This window comes from Trichomycterus rosablanca, chromosome 7 (assembly GCF_030014385.1).
Source record: "Trichomycterus rosablanca isolate fTriRos1 chromosome 7, fTriRos1.hap1, whole genome shotgun sequence".
Taxonomy (NCBI): domain Eukaryota; kingdom Metazoa; phylum Chordata; class Actinopteri; order Siluriformes; family Trichomycteridae; genus Trichomycterus; species Trichomycterus rosablanca.
Genome location: NC_085994.1, coordinates 31,208,408 through 31,233,006, shown reverse-complemented (window position 1 = coordinate 31,233,006; position 24,599 = coordinate 31,208,408). Strand labels below are relative to the sequence as shown.

The window sequence follows — 24,599 nt, the reverse complement described above, 5'->3', positions numbered from 1 at the left end:
GTTAGTACATGATGGTGAATAGATGGTACAATGGTTCCTGAGGTAGTGACATGTTGTACATTAGCAGCGTAAAATTGGCAATGCAGATAAGGTGCCTAAAAAGTAGATATGGTGCAAAATACAAGTAAGGTGCAGAAATTATTGTGCATTTCCAGGAGGTGTGCAAAAATACAAGTAACATAGTCAAAAATGCAAGTAACAGTCAATACAGTTCAGTGTGTGGCAGCAGAAAATTTCCGGAGGAAATTGTTACAGTACTGAGTTGAGGAGTCTGATTGCTTGAGGGATAAAACTGTTACACAGTCTGGTTGTGTTAGTCCGGATGCTGCGGTATCGTCTCCCAGACGGGAGCAGAGTAAAAAGTCCATGTGATGGATGGGTTGGATCGTCCACAATGCTGAGAGCTTTGCGGATGCAGCGGGTGTTAAAAATGTCCGTGAGAGATGGAAGAGCGACCCCGATGATCTTTTCAGCTGTCCTCACTACTCGCTGGAGAGTCTTACGGTCCGACGCAGTACAATTTCCGAACCAGACAGTGATGCAGCCGCTCAGGATGCTCTCGATTGTTCCTCTGTAGAACGTGGTGAGAATGGGGGGTGGCAGATGAGCTTTCCTCAGTCTTCTCAAAAAGTAGAGACGCTGCTGGGCTTTCTTGGTGATGGAACTGGTGTTAAGGGTCCAGGTGAGATTCTCCTCCAGATGAACACCGAGAAATTTGGTGCTCTTGACGATCTCAACAGATGAGCCGTCGATGTGCAGTGGGGAGTGGTCCCTTAGTGTCTTTCTAAAGTCAATGACCATCTCTTTGGTTTTATCCACGTTCAGAGACAGGTTGTTGACTTGGCACCAGTCCGTTAGATGTTGTATCTCCTCTCTGTACGCTGACTCATCGTTGTTGCTGATGAGTCCCACCACAGTTGTGTCGTCTGCAAACTTAACGATGGAATTCGAGCTGTGCATTGCTGTACAGTCGTGCGTAAGCAGAGTAAACAGCAGTGGACTGAGCACACAGCCTTGGGGAGCGCCGGTGCTCAGTGTGGTGGTGCTGGAGGTGTTCTTACCGATCCGGACGGACTGAGGTCTCTCAGTCAAGAAGTCCAGGATCCAGTTGCAGAGAGAGGTGTTCAGGCCCCGCGTGCTCAGCTTTCCAATTAGATGCTGAGGAATGATGGTGTTGAATGCTGAGCTAAAGTCTATGAACAGCATCCTGACGTAAGTATTCTTTCTGTCCAGGTGTGTAGAAGCCAGGTGAAGTGTGGTGGATATGGCGTCGTCCGTTGAGCGGTTAGGACGGTACGCAAACTGCAGTGGGTCCATGGTGGGAGGCAGTAGGGTCTTAATATGCCTCATGACTAGTTTCTCGAAGCACTTCATGATGATAGGCGTGAGTGCTACGGGACGATAGTCGTTGAAGCATGACACAGATGACTTCTTTGGCACGGGTACGATGGTGGTCGTCTTGAGGCACGTTGGAACAATGGCGCTGCTCAGGGAGATGTTGAAGATGTCAGTGAATACATCTGCCAGCTGGTCTGCACATCCCTTGAGCACTCGGCCAGGAATGTTGTCTGGTCCAGAAGCCTTCCGTGGGTTGACTCTGTGCAGAGTTCTCCTCACGTCCGCTGTGGAGAGACGAAGCACCTGGTCGTCACAAGGTGGGATCATCTTCCTCGCCAACATGTTGTTCTGCGCCTCGAACCGAGCGTAGAAGTCGTTCAGCGCATCTGGAAGGGAGGCATCACTGTCACAGACGGGTGGGGTCGTCCTGTAGTTGGTGATGGCCTGGATGCCCTGCCACAAGCGCCGTGTGTCACCGCTGTTCTGGAAGTGGCTGTGGATGTTCTGGCCGTGTGCGCGCTTTGCTTCTCGGATCGCCCGGGACAGTCTGGCTCTCGCTGTTCTCAGAGCCGGCTGGTCACCTGCTTTAAAAGCGGAGTCTCGGGCCCTCAGCAGTGCACGCACCTCTGGAGTCATCCACGGCTTCTGGTTGGGTCTGGAAGTGATGGTTCTAGTGGTAGTGACGTCCTCAATGCATTTGCTGATGTAGCAGGTCACTGAAGTCGTGTACTCCTCTAGATCAGTGTAATCGCCGTATGTTGCAGCCTCCCTAAACATGTCCCAGTCAGTGCACTCAAAACAGTCCTGAAGAGCAGAGATGGATCCTTCTGGCCAGGTTTTCACCTGTTTCTGTACAGGTCTGGAGCGCCTGACGAGTGCTCTGTATGCTGGGATTAGCATTACAGAGATGTGGTCTGAGTATCCGAGGTGGGGGCGGGGCTCCGCCCGGTACGCACCGGCAATGTTCGTGTAAACATTATCCAGCGTGTTCGCTCCTCTCGTAGCAAAGTCCACATGCTGATGGAATTTAGGGAGAACAGACTTGAGATTTGCATGATTAAAATCCCCAGCGATAATAAACAGTCCGTCTGGATGAATGGTCTGCAGTTCGCTGATGGCTCTGTAGAGTTCGCTTAGTGCTAACTTCGCGTTCGCGCTGGGCGGAAGATACACCGCGACAATAAGCACGCTGGTGAATTCCCGTGGTAAATAAAAAGGTCTGCATCTAACAATAGCAAATTCCACCATCGGAGAACAGTACGCCACAACAAGCACAGAGTCCTTGCACCATTTGGTGTTAATGTAAACACAAACGCCTCCTCCTCGTGTTTTACCGGACTGAGCTGCATTTCTATCGGCGCGATACGATGCTAGCCCGTCTAGCTGAATGGCACTGTCTGGAATGTTGTCGCTAAGCCATGTTTCAGTGAAAATTAAAACACAACAGTCCCTGTACTCACATTGGGTAGTTCGCTGAAGTCTGATACAGTCCAGTTTATTCTCCAGAGAGCATGCATTTGCGAGGAATAACGATGGTAGAGCCGGCCGGCTTGGGTTAGCTTTTAGCCTAGCACGGACCCCGGCTCGCTTTTCACGCTTCTGCTTCCTCGAGCACCGCTTGCGGCGCCCCCTCCCCGGTCACCTGCTTCAGGTAACTCCGAGGACTGCAGGCCTGGTTCGCGAAGTAGGCAGAGTTCATGCAGAGTTCGCCGCAGATCATCTTGGAGGTTGGTTTCTGACTGTTTTCTCAATTGTAGCAGTGTATGGCGGTTGTAAACTGAGTCAAAAGTGGTTTCCATACGTTTATAAACAAAACTGTCCTAAACAAAACTTACAAACTTTTCTGCAAAACAACAAAAAAAAAAAAAAAACTTTCAAAAAAAAAATTCAAAAACTCCAGATGGTTCAGAACTCAGCTGCAGGTGGGCAGCTGAGTTCTGAACCATCTGGAGTTTTTGAATCAGAGAAGAACTGATGCCTGCAAGAAGGGAGTTGCAGTAATCTAAACGACTAGAGATGAAGGCATGGATTAGTGCTTCAGCAGCAGTCTGGGAAAGACATGGGCGGATTTTAGCTATATTGCGCAGGTGGAAGAAAGAGGTTTTGACAATGGAGCTGACATGGGATTCAAGTTTGAGTGAAGAATCAAGCAGAACACCCAGATTCCGGACCAGAGAGGAGGGAGACAGAACAACGTTATCAAGTAACAAAGTAAGAGGACCAGCTTTATTAAGGGCAGCTTTTGAGCCAATAAGAATGAGTTCAGTCTTATCACTGTTTAACATTAGTGAGTTGCATTGCATCCAGTTCTTAATTTCCAGGAGACACGATTCTAACTTACCAAGTGACGGGTTACAAAGGGAATCTAGCCTTAGATAAATCTGTATATCATCCGCATAACAATGAAAGTCAAGATTAAAGTGGCGGATAATCTTACCTAGTGGGAGAATATATATAATAAATAATAGTGGTCCAAGGACTGAGCCTTGCGGGACACCTTGAGTGAGAGATGAGGTAAATGACCTGTGCCCAGAGAGGGTAACAAATTGCTTGCGATCAGTTAGGTAGGAGGTGAGCCAGTCAAGAGCAGAACCACCAATGCCCAGCTCACTCAATCTATTCAGGAGAATGGAATGGTTCACTGTATCAAATGCAGCACTTAAGTCTAGTAGAACAAGAATGCTGATGGCACCGGCATCGGCAGACACAAGCAGGTCATTAACTACCTTTATGAGGGCAGTTTCGGTGCTGTGCTGAGACCGAAAACCAGATTGGAAGGGATCGAGTAAGTTATGGGAGTCCAGGAACGCTTTGAGCTGAATTGCAACAACGCGCTCCAGGACTTTAGAAAAGAATGGAAGATTTGAAATCGGCCGAAAGTTATTCAAATTGGATATATCCAGATTGGGTTTTTTAAGGACTGGAGTAACTGCAGCTATCTTGAACAGAGAGGGAACGTGGCCAGAAGACAATGACTGGTTAATGATGGAAGTGAGATGGGGAACCAAAGCAGACGCACAAGCTTTGACTAGAGGTGTAGGAAGGGGATCAAGGCAGCTAGTCGTACTTTTGGAATTTGTTATGATTTCATTGATAAGAGATACCGGAACAGAGTTGAAAGCAGGAAAACAGGGGGAGTTCAATGGCTGGGTAGTCAAGGGAGAATAAAGGGGATTTGTAGGCGATGAAGCCATAAGAGAGGTGTTGATATTGGTATAATGGTGGTGGTCTTGAAACAGGCAGGAACAGTAGACTGTGCCAGGGAAAGGTTAAAGATGTCTGTAAAGGTGGCAGCCAGCTGGTTGGCACATGCCTTCAGGACCCGTCCTGGAATGCCATCTGGACCTGTTGCTTTCCGGGTTGGCACCCTCATCAATGCTCTTCTCACTTCGTCTGTAGCTAGAATGAGTGCTGGCTCTTCTGTGGAAAGAGGCACTGCAGACGTGGTTGGTTGAGCCTGAGCAGTGGACTCAAAGCGGGCATAGAAGGTGTTCAGTTCGGCAGGGAGTGAGGCGTCTGTAGTCTCCAAGTTACTGACTTTGCTCTTGTAGTCGGTGATTACTTGTATCCCTTGCCACATGCGTCAGGGGTCTAAATTGTTGTTGAAGTTGGCTGCAATTTGTGTGCTGTACTTGTGTTTAGCAGCCTTGATGCCGACCCTCAGGTTACGTCTAGCAGTCTTGAGTTCTTCGGGGTTGCCAGATTTAAAAGCTGCATCCCGTTCTTTCAGTAGATTGCGGACTTCGCTGTTCATCCATGGTTTTTGGTTTGGAAATGTGCGGATTTGCTTTGTTTGAGTCACATCATCTACACATTTCTGGAGGAAGCCAGTGACAGATGATGCATATTCATTCACATCAGTCAGTTAGTCACTGCTGGCTGCAGTTTTAAACATATCCCAGTCCATGCACTCAAAACAGTCCTGCAATACTGATTCTGCCCCTTCAGGCCACACACGCACAGTTCTCACTGTAGTTTTAACCCGTTTCAGTAGCTGTTGGTATGTGGGTTTCATCAGTAGCGAGATGTGATCACTCTTACCGAATGGAGGCAGCGGGATGGAGCTGTAGGCATCCTTGACATTCGTGTAGACGTATATATATATATATATATATATATATTTAAGGGGAGGAGCATTTTCATGTAATGATGATGTGATAGCAGTGGTGCATCAGTGGCTATACGCTCAACCAAGAAAAATATTTTGCTGATGGCATTAAAAAGTTGGTACGACGCTGGGAAAATTGCATCGGAAGGTGACTTTAAAAAAGTGATGTCATTTGTTTTTGAAATTCTTAATAAATAAAGAACCCTTGTATATATGTGTGTGTATATATGTATATAATATTCAAAGTAAAAGACAGTAATTGTATAACCCAAAAGTAAATATATTTGCCTAAAGTACCTGAAACAAAACTTGTTTTCTACTACAATGTATTTGTTATTACAATTATAGTATATTAATATTGTGGCTTATATAGGAATGTAGGCCTAAAACATTGCCGTTATGCTGCCTTTTTAATGTTAACAATAGCATAACTCAACTTTTACCCTTAATGAACCATTCAACTGGATGTTGTCTGAAATTATGTAACTACTTCTTCATTATTGTTACTATTATTAGTAAATATATGCGATATACTCTAATATATTAGAGTTAAAAGACAATAAAGTAAAACAGCATGTAAACCTAAAAATTGACAGAAGTCCCTAGGAACAAAGTCATACAAATGGGCTATACAGTTTTAGGAGATCAGCAATGCAGGACAGAATCTTTCAATCAGTCATTTATTGTCTGTTTCACCACTGAGCCATCCCGGTCAGAGTCACGCACACTCACACCTATGGCAATTTAAGTAGTTCCAATTGACCTGAGTGCATGTCCTTGGCCTAGTGGGAAAAAATGAAGGACCCTGAGAAAAACTCACACAGACACAGATCCACCCAGAGGGGACCCTTCTTACCTGGCTGGGAAATCGAACCCAGGCCCTTCTTGCTGTGCAGCGACAGCACTACTCACTGTGCCACCATATATTTATACATTATGTATATTTCCCAAGTTATGAGTACAACCAACGGTATTTATTTGTATTGGAGTTACCTGCTACTGTGTCCTCTCAGAATCCAGTTTGGTTTCCCCATTCTGCTTTTCACTGTTGGACTTCTGTGAGAGACGGGTAGACATGGTGGCCGCCTGAACTACAGCTTTAAAGCTGCGCTTTCGTTTCTGCACATTCTGTTCAGGATGAAAGACGATGATGTACACTTTTGGTATGTAGAGCATGCCCAGAGACACAGAGGCACTCAGACTCATGGACACAGTCAGTGTTGTCGTCTGAATGTACATCTGCAATAAACAAGCCATACACAAATCTTCTATAACACAAATAACACATATAACACAAATAATTATTAAATTATAATTGACTACAGCCCAAAATAAAAGAAAAGTTAGAAGAGGTTTAAGGCTCAATCATAACAGCTTTATGTTAATGAACTACATTGCCGACCTCCAGTGTAAAGAATGCATAACAATGTGTCCAGTTCAACTTTTTTCCAAAGTTTTGGAACCATCAGCACGACTGCTTTACTTTTAATTAGCTTAAATGAAGGCTGAATTAATTATTTAAAAAATCCAATGTACGAGGATTCTTTAAAAAGTTTCCGCACTTTTTAAAGCTCTATTTATTAAGAATTTCTATTTATTTATGCAATTTCTCCCATTTTTCTCCCGCTTTAGCTGAGTCAATTTGTCTTCTGCTGCTGGGGATTCCTGATTGCATTTGAGGAGGGTATGTTGCTGCTCATGCCTCCTCTTACCCGTGCACAGTCCTAGTGGACCCCTTCTTTTCGCTCATGCATTCTGCACAGATGCCTCTATCCGCTAATCAAAGTCCTTGCACAGCGTTTTGAAGACCCCACCCACATAGTCCGGCCATCCCGCCCGTCTAAATTCATTTAAAATGTGAATTGCATATTCAATGGAATCTTAAAATATTTTATCCATTCCAAAAAGTCATGCCTAACATGCACATTGACATCATTTAGCAGAGTCTATTATCATATACAGAGTCGAGACTTATAGTAGAGACTTACAATTGTGAATGAAAATGCAATCAATTGAGGGCCAAGATCCTTGCTCAAGGGGAAATTCATAGACTAAACTGAATTTGCAATCTAGTTAGTACTCAGGGTGGCACGGTGGCTGGGTGGGTCGTCTCACAGCAATAAGGTCCTGGGTTCGATCCCCAGGCGGGGCGGTCCGGGTAATTTCTGTGCGGAGTTTGCATGTTCTCCCCGTGTCTGCGTGGGTTTCCTCTCACAGTCCAAAAAACATGCAGTCAGGTTAATTGGAGACAATGAATTGCCCTATAGGTGAATGGGTGTGTGTATGTGTTTATTTGTGTGTGTGTGTGTCTGCCCTGCGATGGACTGGCGCCCCATCCAGGGTGTTACTGTGTGCCTTGCGCCCATTCTTGTTTGGATGGTATGGTATAATGGACTTCAAGAGGGTACCAGAAGATTTTAGGCTCTCTTTGCCAACAAGCTAGAACTAATCAGCATTAACATAATCAAATCTTTTGCCATGGCCACCCCAGTCCTCTTGAATTAAGCCCAATTAAAACCCTGTGGGCTGAGCTGGGAAGAAGCATCTAAAAGAGAGGACCTGGTATTCTCGAAGATCTGTAGAAATGTTTTGTTAATGAGTGCTTTCCTTGCCCTGAATTTTGTAATGTCATTACATATTAAAAGGGCAGATTTGTTGTAATTTAGGCTATGGGAGGTTGCACAAGGTGCTTAATAAAGAGCTAATGCAAGTTTAGTTTAAAGCAGTTAATTTTTGATAATGGTTTTCATTTTCTAAGTATACATTTTCTTTGAATTATGGTTCAGTGTAAGTTCAAACTAATCACAAATGCAAATATGCCTTCGTATGCATTTTTACCAGGGGTGTCAATCAATCTGGAGCTGATTTTAAAATAACTTTCCAGCATTTTTTATTCCTGCTTGTGCATGTATTTTTAAACAGCTGATTCAGAAACAGCACACCCACACTGCCTGACTTATTGTAAATGAGCTTATAATTGTATAAACATGATCCTTAAAACCCTGATGTCTTTTGAAAGACAAGATCTATGATAAATAAATCAAACTCAGCTGACAAGAGCCCACCAGCTGTAATCATGTACACTGTCAGAGGAGTTAAAAGAATGATGTCGCTTGTGGTTGTTCACCTGGCAAAGGATAGACCGAGCAAGCAAACACTCCAATTCCTAATTCCCGCGTCGGCTGCTCTTGGCTTTTTTAAGTCGGGCGAAGGCATTGTCTCTCTGGCTCCCCCATGCTTGTCTTATCTGCCACCCACCACAATTAAACCCCTTGCTGCTATGAAGCTTTGTCTCCATGTCATGGTGTGTCTCCAGGAGATAAAGAAGGGAGAGGGGAGGAGGAAACGATGTATTTTCTGCACCTCTCATCTCTTCTTATGTTTTCTTGTTGCTATATGAAAACTCACTTCAAAAGAGAAACTGCTTAAGATGTAACTTTGGTGTGTTATCAAGGACCTGGCAGGTTGCAGCCACTTTTGGCACATTCATATTGGAATGCGTTTATTTTGCATAATTTTGGCACTTAGGAATGTTTGGCCCTTTGTTGCTGTTGAGCTGGGAGGTTAGATATTGTTGGGTAAATACTAGCTGTTGCTAGAAAGCAATTATTTCTTGTTGTGCAGATAAAAGCATTATGGGATTGCTTGCATTTTAAAGTCACCCGACAATGTAAGAACTGGATAAAGTTTTGTATTAGGCATAGTTTACCGTTGAGGTAAAAAAAATTATGTACACTTGCATAAAAGTAAGTTCTTTCGTAAGTTTAATGAGTTCTAGCAACCTTAGGGTGGAAATACACATACAGTGTATCACAAAAGTGAGTACACCCCTCACATTTCTGCAGATATTTAAGTATATCTTTTCATGGGACAACACTGACAAAATGACACTTTGACACAATGAAAAGTAGTCTGTGTGCAGCTTATATAAGAGTGTAAATGTATTCTTCCCTCAAAATAACTCAATATACAGCCATTAATGTCTAAACCACCGGCAACAAAAGTGAGTACACCCCTTAGTGAAAGTTCTTGAAGTGTCAATATTTTGTGTGGCCACCATTATTTCCCAGAACTGCCTTAACTCTCCTGGGCATGGAGTTTACCAGAGCTTCACAGGTTGCCACTGGAATGCTTTTCCACTCCTCCATGACGACATCACGGAGCTGGCGGATATTCGAGACTTTGCGCTCCTCCACCTTCCGCTTGAGGATGCCCCAAAGATGTTCTATTGGGTTTAGGTCTGGAGACATGCTTGGCCAGTCCATCACCTTTACCCTCAGCCTCTTCAATAAAGCAGTGGTCGTCTTAGAGGTGTGTTTGGGGTCATTATCATGCTGTAACACTGCCCTGCAACTCAGTTTCCGGAGGGAGGGGATCATGCTCTGCTTCAGTATTTCACAGTACATATTGGAGTTCATGTGTCCCTCAATGAAATGTAACTCCCCAACACCTGCTGCACTCATGCAGCCCCAGACCATGGCATTCCCACCACCATGCTTGACTGTAGGCATGACACACTTATCTTTGTACTCCTCACCTGATTGCCGCCACACATGCTTGAGACCATCTGAACCAAACAAATTAATCTTGGTCTCATCAGACCATAGGACATGGTTCCAGTAATCCATGTCCTTTGTTGACATGTCTTCAGCAAACTGTTTGCGGGCTTTCTTGTGTAGAGACTTCAGAAGAGGCTTCCTTCTGGGGTGACAGCCATGCAGACCAATTTGATGTAGTGTGCGGCGTATGGTCTGAGCACTGACAGGCTGACCCCCCACCTTTTCAATCTCTGCAGCAATGCTGACAGCACTCCTGCGCCTATCTTTCAAAGACAGCAGTTGGATGTGACGCTGAGCACGTGCACTCAGCTTCTTTGGACGACCAATGCGAGGTCTGTTCTGAGTGGACCCTGCTCTTTTAAAACGCTGGATGATCTTGGCCACTGTGCTGCAGCTCAGTTTCAGGGTGTTGGCAATCTTCTTGTAGCCATGGCCATCTTCATGTAGCGCAACAATTCGTCTTTTAAGATCCTCAGAGAGTTCTTTGCCATGAGGTGCCATGTTGGACCAGTATGAGAGAGTGTGAGAGCTGTACTACTAAATTGAACACACCTGCTCCCTATGCACACCTGAGACCTAGTAACACTAACAAATCACATGACATTTTGGAGGGAAAATGACAAGCAGTGCTCAATTTGGACATTTAGGGGTGTAGTCTCTTAGGGGTGTACTCACTTTTGTTGCCGGTGGTTTAGACATTAATGGCTGTATATTGAGTTATTTTGAGGGAAGAATAAATTTATGCTGTTATATAAGCTGCACACAGACTACTTTTCATTGTGTCAAAGTGTAATTTTGTCAGTGTTGTCCCATGAAAAGATATACTTAAATATCTGCAGAAATGTGAGGGGTGTACTTACTTTTGTGATACACTGTACATACTGATGCTGTGATGTGGTATGTGGTTGTGTAATATATTTTACCTTAGTGACATGGCTTACTTATTACTAATTAGTGGTTTTGATTGACCTCAGGTGGTAACTTTTTGTGTCTACAGTATATACAAGAGATCTTCAAAATGTTTCCACACTTTTATATTTTAGGAAATGGTGAGTGCAGGGGGAGTAGTAATTGGTCGTGTCTGAGAGACTGAGAGAGAGCTTATAGTCCAGATTTAGTGCCATCTGATTCCACCTTTTTGGACACTCAAAGAAGCTATAAGGGGAAGAAGATTTTCATGTGATGATGATGTGAAAGCAGCGATGCATCAGTGGCTACACGCTCAACCAAAAACATTTTTTGCTGACGGCATTAAAAAGTTGGTACGACGCTGGGAAAAATGCATCAGAAGGTGACTATGTAGAAAAGTAATGTCATTTGTTTTTAAAATTCTTAATAAATAGAGTTTAAGTACCCTCGTAAATTGGGCTAGTCTGACTGCACCTATAAGAACAGACATTACACTAGAACAAAGTGGATCATGGCTTGTCATATGGAGTGAATAACAGGTTCTAAAACCATCTGTTCAACTCTTTTTTTTTTTTTTTTGTTTGTGCATTTTCTTCAGTTTGTCTTCCGACTTTTATTGTATTTAATTACCCAACTGCATTATGCTTCCTCTGTACTAATGCCAATCTCAACCCTGATTGAGGAGAGTGAGACTGACACACACCCCCTCCGACAGTAGCCGACTGCATTTTTTCACCTGCACAAGGTGAGTTCATATGCGGAACAGCTTTGTGTACGGAGAGCCACACCCTGATCAACACTTTATTCCTCGACTCTGTGCAGGGCAGGCGCCATCAGTCAGCCAGCAAAGGTCGTAACTGCATCAGTTATGAGGTCCCTATCCGGCTCCCATCATGTATGAACAACAGCTAATCGTTGTTCATGTAGGCGCCCAGCCTGCCGGATGGCAGAGCTGAGTTTCGAACTGATGAGTTCGAGGTGTCAGCTATGCGTGCTAGCGTGTTTTACCACTGCTGTTACACCGGCTGTGGCTGCTCCTCCTCACCACCAGAGGCCACTGTCTCCAGAGTTGTAAGTGCAGCCACTTCCTGTTTGGTGGCCATTTTGTGAGGGTATAAATACCCCACATGTACAAACACAAGTTGCAAAGTCTTGTTTGGCATTACCTGCAATTCTGAGCAGTTTCTTGTGTATCTGATTATTGTGTATCTGATTATTGTGTATGACCTTTATTATTCTGTTTCCTGACTGTGAGTATCTCTTGAACCCTTTGGATTTGTTTGATTGATTATTTGAATACCCGTGTATGACCTTGGACTGTTTTTGGATTTTGACTTGGTGTTTACCCTAAATAAACCTGCACCTGATTCTAACTATTGCTTGTGAGTACTTCGTGACAACTGCGCCACCTAAGCGCCTAGTGTTTATATTTTGAATTATTAGAAGACTATTTGTGTCGGTATCGCCAATTTTCATTTCAAACAAATCACTTGACATTAACACTGATCATTTTGCATCAAATCAGTTCAACTGATAATGCTTTGTTTTCATTGCAAAACAAAAGCCTGTGGTAAATTGTAGAACCAACATACAAAAACAAGAAATACAAATGCTTCCCTTAGCTTGTGTTCTCTAAAATAAAAACAAATTTACATCAGTGTGTTATATAAAATTGAAACAAAAAATCAAGACGCAAGTTTAGCGTTAAAAATGGCGTCTCGCATCACCACACAAGTTTCATTTCAGGTCAGAGTTCAAAATGCATAACAATCATGCCTATGCGGCTCATATATTATTGCAGTTGTGATAATAAAACAAATATTATTGCAGTTGTCATAACAAAGCCCACCTATTTAAAAGGACAATATGATTTGTCAGTTTTACTGTAATTTGAAATTGGTCTTTCGTTTAATTCCTATTGTTTTCCCCTCTAGCTTTTCAAATGATGAGTATGTAAAATATTAATATTATGTGCTGTATAAACAATGTCTGTCTGTCATGACCAAGGCTGGAAGCTCTTATTACTTATAAACATCATCAAATAATATTAGTCAGTTTAATGTTAATTTGTGCCTCACAAGTGTGAAGAACACATTTAATGTAGTAAAACAAAAATATCTTTTGCCAGGCAAAAACTGTGTAGTTGCTGTAGCATTAGAAGAAATATTTATAGAAGGTAAAAGTAAATAAAAATCCATTTTACCTTTTCAGTAGACTGTGCTGTTCCAAAGAAGATGGGCACAAATGCCAGCCACACAATGCAGGTGGTGTACATGGTGAAGCCGATGGGTTTGGCTTCGTTGAAGGTTTCAGGGACGCCCCTGCTTTTGACAGCGTAGACAGTGCAGGTGACCATCAGCACAATGCTGTAGCTCAGGCAGCAAATGAGTGACAGGTCGGACATGTCACACTTTAAAATGCCACGTGCCAGCTCTGGGTTGGGTGGTCTCAGCTCATCGTAGTCCACAATAGTGTGCGGAGGCACCACACCAAACCAGACGAAGACTCCAAATACCTGCACAAAGACGATATGAAGATCTGTGGTGACTGTGGTAAGATTTTTGATCCACATTTCTGTAAAAGGAAAATGCTGTGAGTTACACTTGTTTAATATTGTTTTAAAGTAAACCCTGTTTGGTATGTCTGTTTTCTGGTCTATTATTTATGCTTTGCAAGTAATTTATAAAAAATAAATTTTATCAACCGCTTTATCCTGGTCAGGGTCTTTGTAGTCCAATGCCACCCAGAAATGCTGAAAGTATAGAAGAAAAACACCCTGGACAGGATGTTAATTACACAAACATTCACTTACCTGCTTACACCTACAGCAACCAATTTACCTTCTGCATGTTTTGGATGGGCACCCTTTCCATGGTGTGTTACTGCATTGCACCTGGTGGTTCCGCTGGGTTAAGAGTAGTTCTGTGTGGCCCTGAACATGATGAAGCATTGGTATAACATAAAAATAAAATAAAAATGTTTTGAATGGTAGGAGGAAACTGGAGTAGCTAAAGAAAAACCTCTTGAAGACTTTGTAAAACTTCCCACAAACACCCAGGATTGAGAACAGGCCTTTGGGAACCACGTCCCTATGTGCTACCCACTCTATCAGCTTAGCCACCTTGGCACTCTGTCCATCTATTCCTAATTATTGTGTTTAGGTCTTTGTTTATGTAAATGACCTTTGCCAAGGGCACTGACATAGTCACATACCATGACAGACCCTGGCTTTTGGACTTTTTGCTGATTACAGTCTGGATGGTCCATTTCGTTTTTGGTCCGAAGCACATGGCATCCATTTTTTCCAAAAAAGACCTGGAATGCTGATTCATCTGACCACAATACACGTTTCCACTGTGTAATGGTCCATCCTAGATGCCTCCGAGCCCAGAGAAGTCGACGCCGCTTCTGGACATGGTTAACATAAGGCTTCTTTTTTGCACAGTAAAGTTTTAAGTGGCATTTGTGCATGTAACTCTGTATTGTAGTGCTTGACAAAGGTTTTCCAAAGTTATCCTTCACCCATGTGGTTACATCAGCTATTGTTGGGTGGCGGTTCTTGATGCAGTGCCGTCTAAGGGATCAAAGCAAGCAATCTTTCTTTGAGGTACATTGTTTTTAAATCTTTCAATAATTTTCTCACACATTTGTTGACAAACTCGAGATCCTCTGGCCAACTCATTAAAGACTCTCCTGGATGCTTTTGTACCAAACCATGATTACAATCACCTGTTGACATCACCTGTTTGGAATCACATCATTATTTAGTTTTTTCACCTCATTACTCGCCCTAAATTGCCCCGTCCCAACTTTTTTTGGAATGTGTTGCAGGCCTTAAACAACAAATAAAATAAAGTTGAGCAGGCAAAACATGAAATATCTTGGGTTTAAACTGTCTGCAATCAAATAAAAGTCAAAGTGAATGTAAGGAACACTGCATTTTTATTTTATTTGCATTTTCCATACTGTCCCAACTTGTTCTGATTTGGGGTTGTATTTAATGCTGAATGTTAAACTAGACCGTATCCAGCAAGTACTGTGTTAAACATGTTCAAGTCTTAAATTGCAGTAAAAGAACATCCTGTTTTAAATCTGTAATTGTTGTAAGCACCCCCAGTACAGCTAAATGGGTTTAAATTTGGGATCCTAAATAACCCCTCTCCAAAGTAGAAGAAGGACCAAACTGCAGCAAAAGCTGTTGTGTGTTCATCCACTAACATGGTCTTTATTTAAATGCGACAGCTGGGTGGTGGGGGGAACTCGAGGACAAACCCATCCTCCCCACCTGTTCATCAAAGGAACTCAGTTGCTGATGCTACAAACTCAGAGAAGAAAGTTTCAGGTTGTGGAGGTGACACAGATGCAGACATAAGGACAGATGCTGCTGTCATAAAACTCAGTAGAACCATGGCGCTATCATTTAAGCTTGACAACACCTCCACCATCATGAGCAAAAGGACAGGCTTAAAAAAATCCTGCCGTCAATCAATTCAGCATGAAAAGGATGGATAATCTCCTCTCCCGCTCATGCATTTCCACTGAGTGAAGCACATCACACTCACGCTAAGCACACAGCATAATGGCTTTAACCATATTTCTGCTGTGAATGTCTACATCAGCAATTCCTACTTAGCAAGTGGAAGTGGCGGTGGAATATGCATGGGCTTTTTCAGGATCTAGTGTGGGCTTTTCTTTCCACTTCTGGTATATTAGTCACACTTCTGTAGCAGATTTTAACATAGATTCTGCTGCTGTTGCATATCACTAAGCTCCACGACCTGTTTGTTGCACTAGCTGTGTGAAGCTGAGCACTCAAACTGATGAAATGTGCATGAGCTTAGAAGCATCAACATAGTAATGCGCCAGTTATTGTGTCTGTCTGCTTAGAGATGAAAACATTTGAAATATGTGTCTGCTCTTTTTTTTTTACTTTTATTTGATTGCAGACAGGATGAACACAAGATATTTCATGTTTTGTCTGGTCAATTTCATTTCATTTGGTAATGTACATCCATTTTTGCATTTTAGGCCTGCAATAAAAGTTAGGATGGGGTGATTTAGGGCTAGTAATAAGGTCAAATAATAATGATGATATAATTTTAAACAGTTGATGTCAACAGGTAAATGTAAGCATGATTTAGAACAAAAGCAGTATCTATGAAAGGCTGAGTCTTTGATGAGCAAAGATGATCAGAGGATCTCCAGTTTGTCATCAAATGCGTGAGAAAATGATTAAATTGTTTAAAAACAATGTACCTCTATGAAAGATTGGAAGGGGTTTGCATATTTCTTCCTCTACTGTGCATAATATCATTAAACATTCAGAGCATAAAGAGCAAAGGGCGCAAGCTTAAGCTGAACACCTGTGATCTGTCTGAACTCCTCAGACAGCACTGCATCACGAACAATCACTCAACAATAACCAACTGAGCAAGGGATTACTTCAACAAACCTTTGTCAAACACTACAATATGAAGTTATTTTTACAAATACCACTTAAAACTTTACTGTGCCAAAAATAATCTTTATGTTAACCATGTCCAAAAATGGCATTAAGTTCTCTGGGTTTAGAGGCATCTAAGATGGACCATCACACATGGAAATGTGTGATCCAAGAAGGATGGGTCCCTGCTGAGTCTGGTTCCTCTCAAGGTTTCTTCTTGTAATTTTAAGGGAGTTTTTCCTTGCCACTGTCGCCCTCGGCTTGCTCAATAGGGGTTTTTGGTCTGCTGGTCCTGAATTCTGTAAAGTTGCTTTGAGACAATGTCCATTGGAAAAAGCACTATATAAATAAATTTAACTTCCAGATTTAAAAAAAAAAAAAGAAAAAAAAAATGTTGTGTGCTCTGGACCAAGGACCATCCAGACTGTTATCAGCAACAGTCCAAAAGCCAGGGTCTGTCATGGTATGGGGCTGTGTCAGTGCCCTTGGCAAAGGTAATTTACCCTTCTGTGATGGCAGCATTAATGCAGAAAAGTACATTGAGAACTTGCAAAACCACATGCTGCACACATTACAAAGGCATGGCTGTGGAGGAAGAGGGTATGAGTAATGGACTGGTTTGCCTGCAGTCCTGACCTGTCCCCAATAGAAAATTTTTGAAACGAAAAATGCAACAACAACCCTGTACTACTGTGCACATTAAGACGTGTTTGCAGGAAGAATGGGACAAAATAAAACCTGAAACACTAAATTACTTGGTGTCCTCGGTGCCAAAATGTCCTTTAACTGCTGTGAGGAAGAATGGCAGCATTACAAAGCGGTAAGTGTTTTTTGGAAATTATTGCAGGAGTGAAATGCAGAGCTGGATGTACTGTATATTAACAATGGGCAATGAAATAAAAGTCAAAGTAAATATAAGAAGCACTTTTTTTTCATACTGTCTCAATTTTTTTTGATTTGGGGTTGTAGTATGGCAAAATCTGCTGAACCAACACTATACATATAACAAGTTAGGTTATTGGTGGCATGGTGGCTCAGTGGGTGGCCCTGTTGCCTCACAGCAAGAAGGTCCTTGGTTTAATTCCCAGACGGAGCAGTCTGGGTCCTTTAGTGTGGAGTTTGCACATTCTCCCCACGTCTGCATGGGGTTTTTTTTCCAGGAGCTCCGGTTTCCTCACATAGTCCAAAGACATATAGTTGGGTATGAGTGTGTGTGCCTGTGTGTGTGTGTGACCTGTGATCGGCTGGTGACCTGTCCTGGGTGTTTCCTACCTTTCGCCCAGCTAGGAACTAGACCCACCACAACCCTTAATGCGATAAAGCGGTTGTAAAACAGACAATTAATGAATAAATGAAGTTAGACTACTATGATCCTAAACCACTGTGCATTAGAAACATGTTTAAGCCAAAATAGCATTAAATTAATTAATAATGCATGTATGCAAACGGAAGAGGCTTCACTTGGCTTGCAGATATGTCAGGGGAATGTGGAGTCATTAAGAATTATTCACTGGGAGGTACATACAAAAAATTCAAATTATTTAATCATTTTACATATTTTAAATAAAAATAATATTTAAAAATAAAGGTAAAACTGGTTGACTGAAATAACTAGCTCCTAACAGTCATATTTGCACACGTTATATTATTATTAACTAATATCATTTTTCAGCTATAAAAAAACTAACATATAAAAAACACCCCCCCCCCCCCCCCCCCCAAAAAAAAACAAACAAAAACAAACAAAAACGATTTAATGTACTAGATGCAGTAAACATAGACAAACAGCATCCACATAGACAACTTATGTGCTATCCTATCCTTGTGGAGTCCATGCCAGCTTGAGTGCATGCTCTCATTACAGCTAAAGTGGAAATACAGCAAATAGTAGGCAAATCAATGTACTTTTTTTCAGTGGATTTATCTGTTTACTAAAATTGTTATGTTTAATTTATGAAGTGTAATAAAAAGACTGGAAAAATTGTAAATAAACGCATTTTCATTAGGGCTTTGGACTTTTCGCCCCCACTGGAGAAGCAGAAGTTGCAAGTGGAAACTTATGAACAATGATGAAAGCCACTACTGGATGGCTTAAAAAATAAGATTTTAAGGAGCATCTTAAAGCCAGGATCAACAAATAAATAGCTTTACAAAGCTAAATAAATAAATTACGAACTTTTTAACCTCCTACCCTCTGGTAGGTGCTACAGAACCCTGCATATTAAATCAAACAGACACAGTAACAGTTTTTTTCCCAAATGCCATTAAACTTATTAATAACTACAACTGAACAGTTGTTTACATGCCACACTGCTTTACACATACTGTATTATACTGTCATTTCATTCATGCCTAGCATGTTAAATCTGTACATTGTCTGCATATAGTCTTGTCTGTATATTGTATTGTTTGTATACACTGATCAGCCATAACATTGAAACCACCACCTTGTTTCTACACTCACTGTCCATTTTATCAGCTCCACTTACCATAAAGAAGCACTTTGTAGTTCTACAATTACTGACTGAGTGGATCAGACACAGCAGCACTGCTGGAGTTTTCAAATACCGTGTCCACTCACTGTCCACTATATTAGACACTCCTACCTAGTTGGTCCACCTTGTAGATGTAAAGTCGGAGACGATCGCTCATCTATTGCTGCTGTTTGAGTTGGTCATCTTCTAGACATTCATCAGTGGTCAAAGGATGTGGCCCATGGGGTACTGTTGGCTGGATATTTTTTTTTGGTGGACTGTTCTCAGTCCAGCAGTGACAGTGAGGTGTTTAAAAACTCCATCAGCGCTGCTGTGTCTTATCCACTCATACCAGCACAACACACACTAACACACCAACCATGTCAGTGTCACTGCAGTGCTGAGAATGACCCACCACCCAAATAATACCTGCTCTGTGGTGGTCCTATGGGGGTCCTGACCATTGAAGAACAAGGTGAAAGGAGGCTAACAAAGCATGCAGAGAAACAGATGGACTACAGTCAGTAACTGTAGAACTACAAAGTGCTTCTATATGGTAAGTGGAGCGTAGAAACAAGGAGGTGGTTTTAATGTTATGGCTGATCGGTGTATTGTAGAGAGATAACAGCCGGAGACAAATTCCTTGTGTGTATAAACATACTTGACGAATAAAGCTGATTCTGATAAATTGTAGAGCTGCCATTTCTGAACATTTGGTATCAAAGTTAAATGTGCAAAGATGCATAACTTGGTGTAGGGAGGACAAAACCTGGACCCTTGTGCAGTAAAGACATTAATTTGGTTGGATGGAGAATTCCACAAGGCCCTTGCCTATTGTTAAGTACAGTGGGGATCCTTGATGATATATAACGTTTCTGGAGAAAATAATTTGGTCCAATGTTTGTTTTGCATGGTAGTATACAGTGTATCACAAAAGTGAGTACACCCCTCACATTTCTGCAAATATTTCATTATATCTTTTCATGGGACAACACTATAGACATGAAACTTGGATATAACTTAGAGTAGTCAGTGTACAGCTTGTATAGCAGTGTAGATTTACTGTCTTCTAAAAATAACTCAACACACAGCCATTAATGTCTAAATAGCTGGCAACATAAGTGAGTACACCCCACAGTGAACATGTCCAAATTGTGCCCAAAGTGTCAATATTTTGTGTGACCACCATTATTATCCAGCACTGCCTTAACCCTCCTGGGCATGGAATTCACCAGAGCTGCACAGGTTGCTACTGGAATCCTCTTCCACTCCTCCATGATGACATCACGGAGCTGGTGGATGTTCGACACCTTGAACTCCTCCACCTTCCACTTGAGGATGCGCCACAGGTGCTCAATTGGGTTTAGTCCATCACCTTTACCTTCAGCTTCCTCAGCAAGGCAGTTGTCATCTTGGAGGTTGTGTTTGGGGTCGTTATCCTGTTGGAAAACTGCCATGAGGCCCAGTTTTCGAAGGGAGGGGATCATGCTCTGTTTCAGAATGTCACAGTAAATGTTGGAATTCATGTTTCCCCTCAATGAACTGCAGCTCCCCAGTGCCAGCAACACTCATGCAGCCCAAGACCATGATGCTACCACCACCATGCTTGACTGTAGCCAAGATACAGTTGTCTTGGTACTTCTCACCAGGGCGCCGCCACACATGCTGGACACCATCTGAGCCAAACAAGTTTATCTTGGTCTCATCAGACCACAGGGCATTCCAGTAATCCATGTTCTTGGACTGCTTGTCTTCAGCAAACTGTTTGCGGGCTTTCTTGTGCGTCAGCTTCCTTCTGGGATGACGACCATGCAGACCGAGTTGATGCAGTGTGCGGCGTATGGTCTGAGCACTGACAGGCTGACCTCCCACATCTTCAACCTCTGCAGCAATGCTGGCAGCACTCATGTGTCTATTTTTTAAAGCCAACCTCTGGATATGACGCCGAACACGTGGACTCAACTTCTTTGGTCGACCCTGGCGAAGCCTGTTCCGAGTGGAACCTGTCCTGGAAAACCGCTGTATGACCTTGGCCACCATGCTGTAGCTCAGTTTCAGGGTGTTAGCAATCTTCTTATAGCCCAGGCCATCTTTGTGGAGAGCAACAATTCTATTTCTCACATCCTCAGAGAGTTCTTTGCCATGAGGTGCCATGTTGAATATCCAGTGGCCAGTATGAGAGAATTGTACCCAAAACACCAAATTTAACAGCCCTGCTCCCCATTTACACCTGGGACCTTGACACATGACACCAGGGAGGGACAACGACACATTTGGGCACAATTTGGACATGTTCACTGTGGGGTGTACTCACTTATGTTGCCAGCTATTTAGACATTAATGGCTGTGTGTTGAGTTATTTTCAGAAGACAGTAAATCTACACTGCTATACAAGCTGTACACTGACTACTCTAAGTTATATCCAAGTTTCATGTCTATAGTGTTGTCCCATGAAAAGATATAATGAAATATTTGCAGAAATGTGAGGGGTGTACTCACTTTTGTGATACACTGTAACTGACAACAAATATGAGGCATCCTTTTAGGAGCAGAAGCATCCTATGGTGCAAACAGTTTTTTTTTATCACATTGTTTACATATTCCAAGTCAGGTCAAGCTTCTACCATGTGAGTGGATCACTGGATTTGTACTCTATAAAAGATGCTGAGGCACACCCTGTAAAACTTACAGCTTTTAAAGCTTTCATGGTTAAAAGGATGTGGGCACCTGACCATTAGCATGCTGGGCAACCAGCATTAATATAGAGTTCACCCTGCATGTACAACAGATGTTGTGCGAGAATGCCTAGCTCAAGATTGATGTACTATTGATGTATCATTACAGAGAAAACTACCCCAGGTAATCCTACATACGGTGCTTACAGACGTCATAAAAAAGCTGAAGTATTCCTTTAATTAAAACACTACAGATATATCTTTTATTTACCTGAAAGGATATAAGGATGAAGGTAATGACAAGCTGAGATGTTGGACTGATAAACCTGGGTGGTGTCACTGACTTCTTCCCTTGTTCGAAGATGCGGTAGATACGGTTGGTCTTGGTCAGCATGGCTGAGTATGTGATGCACATGCCCAGACCAAGCAGCAGCCTGCGGAAGGCACATACCACAGTGCTTGGCTCAGCAATCATCAGGAAAGTGATGAGATAGATTAGGAAGATGCCTGTCAGCAGAACATAGCTGAGCTCACGTCCTGAAGCTCGAACGATCGGGGTGTCATTGAAGCGCACAAAGATGACAATCACAGATAGAGTGGCTGCGATGCCTAGGATGGCCAGAAACATTGGCACGATGGCCCAGGGTGAATGCCACTCCAGCTTGATAATGGGTGTGGGAGTGCAGGCTGTGTGGTTTGCTGTAGGCCTCATGTCGAATGGGCACATATCACAGGTCAACTCTCCCACCAGGTACTGGTAACCATCGCAGAGCTCACAGTGCCAGCAGCATGGCACACCCTTTACCATCTTCTTTCTCTCGCCTGGGTGGCATGGGAAGCTGCAGACGGAAGGAGGGATTTCATGCTCTCCACCAGACCACTGCATCTCCTCCACCTGATAGACGAAGAAGGGTTATACAATACAATTACTTAATTATTTGTCATTGATTTATTTAATTTATTTTATAATCCCTTCATCCTGGTCAGGGTGTGGTGAGTCCACAGCCTATCCTAAAAATCAATAACAATGTAGAATAGCCAGTCCACCTACTAGCTTGTTTCTTATGTTGTTATGGTAGCAAACGTGTGTGTTATTAATTTAGATCTACACCTTTTTCCTGATGCTCTACAGCTTACTATCAAATCCTTTTAGAATTTTAGCCAGCAGTCTATTACACTATTCCACCACTGCTGAGATTTGGGGTCGGATTTCAGAGGGGCTATCGGCCAGTTGAACATCTACACAGGCGTGATTGTGTTTGAAGTGAAGGGAGGTGGCTAAAACCCAGCAATGTTTTGTTGGCCTGTCCAAGGTATTCCTGCCTTTCCAGTTGAACTGGACCTGTTGTAACCCTGACCAGACAGAGCAGTTGATGAAAAGTATGGTAAATTATAATAAAGTACAAATTCAGCCAATCTGCTGTTATTTTAAGTAAAATGTGTGTAAAAAGGCATGCTATTAATTGTATAACAAATAATTCTGTAATTAATTAAGTATTAAAAACCTGCAAAATATTTTAGTTCTTTTTAATATGTATGCCCATATTTGTCCAAACTATATATGAAACCTATTAAAAATTGAAACAATTTCATATACTGACATACAGTATGTGTGTGGCCCACAGAAATATGTATGCTCATGTATTTGTTATAAATTTTTTGACATACGTATATGTAACATATGTCAAAAATGCTTATTTCTATTCTATTTCTAGTCAAGACTTGAACCTGGGATATCAGAATCTCTGCACTGACGTGCTAGCTGATTATCTCGCTGCGCCACCTGAGCACCCTTTTAATATATGTTATTTTAATAAAATTGCATATATAAATTAAATATACAGTGTATCACAAAAGTGAGTACACCCCTCACATTTCTGCAGATATTTAAGTATATCTTTTCATGGGACAACACTGACAAAATGACACTTTGACACAATGAAAAGTAGTCTGTGTGCAGCTTATATAACAGTGTAAATTTATTCTTCCCTCAAAATAACTCAATATACAGCCATTTATGTCTAAACCACCGGCAACAAAAGTGAGTACACCCCTAAGAGACTACACCCCTAAATGTCCAAATTGAGCACTGCTTGTCATTTTCCCTCCAAAATGTCATGTGATTTGTTAGTGTTACTAGGTCTCAGGTGTGCATAGGGAGCAGGTGTGTTCAATTTAGTAGTACAGCTCTCACACTCTCTCATACTGGTCATTGAAAGTTCCAACATGGCACCTCATGGCAAAGAACTCTCTGAGGATCCTAAAAGACGAATTGTTGCGCTACATGAAGATGGCCAAGGCTACAAGAAGATTGCCAACACCCTGAAACTGGGCTGCAGCACAGTGGCCAAGATCATCCAGCGTTTTAAAAGAGCAGGGTCCACTCAGAACAGACCTCGAGTTGGTCGTCCAAAGAAGCTGAGTGCACGTGCTCAGCGTCACATCCAACTGCTGTCTTTGAAAGATAGGCGCAGGAGTGCTGTCAGCATTGCTGCAGAGATTGAAAAGGTGGGGGGTCAGCCTGTCAGTGCTCAGACCATACGCCGCACACTACATCAAATTGGTTTGCATGGCTGTCACCCCAGAAGGAAGCCTCTTCTGAAGTCTCTACACAAGAAAGCCCGCAAACAGTTTGCTGAAGACATGTCAACAAAGGACATGGATTACTGGAACCATGTCCTATGGTCTGATGAGACCAAGATTAATTTGTTTGGTTCAGATGGTCTCAAGCATGTGTGGCGGCAATCAGGTGAGGAGTACAAAGATAAGTGTGTCATGCCTACAGTCAAGCATGGTGGTGGGAATGCCATGGTCTGGGGCTGCATGAGTGCAGCAGGTGTTGGGGAGTTACATTTCATTGAGGGACACATGAACTCCAATATGTACTGTGAAATACTGAAGCAGAGCATGATCCCCTCCCTCCGGAAACTGGGTCGCAGGGCAGTGTTCCAGCATGATAATGACCCCAAACACACCTCTAAGACGACCACTGCTTTATTGAAGAGGCTGAGGGTAAAGGTGATGGACTGGCCAAGCATATCTCCAAACCTAAACCCAATAGAACATCTTTGGGGCATCCTCAAGCGGAAGGTG

General features: G+C 42.5%; 1 protein-coding gene across 1 annotated transcript in view; it reads right to left on the bottom strand.

Annotated features, from left to right (window-relative positions):
• grm6a (glutamate receptor, metabotropic 6a) overlaps positions 1-24,599 on the bottom strand; it is a 103,025-nt gene that overhangs the window by 11,507 nt on the left and 66,919 nt on the right. Inside the window, exons 8-10 of the mRNA XM_062998779.1 lie at positions 21,778-22,401; positions 13,118-13,429; positions 6,440-6,685 (exon numbers count right to left, since the gene is read on the bottom strand). Coding sequence (XP_062854849.1) covers positions 6,443-6,685; positions 13,118-13,429; positions 21,778-22,401 — 1,179 coding nt within the window. The 3' untranslated portion in view covers positions 6,440-6,442. The remainder of the gene's footprint in view (positions 1-6,439; positions 6,686-13,117; positions 13,430-21,777; positions 22,402-24,599) is intronic.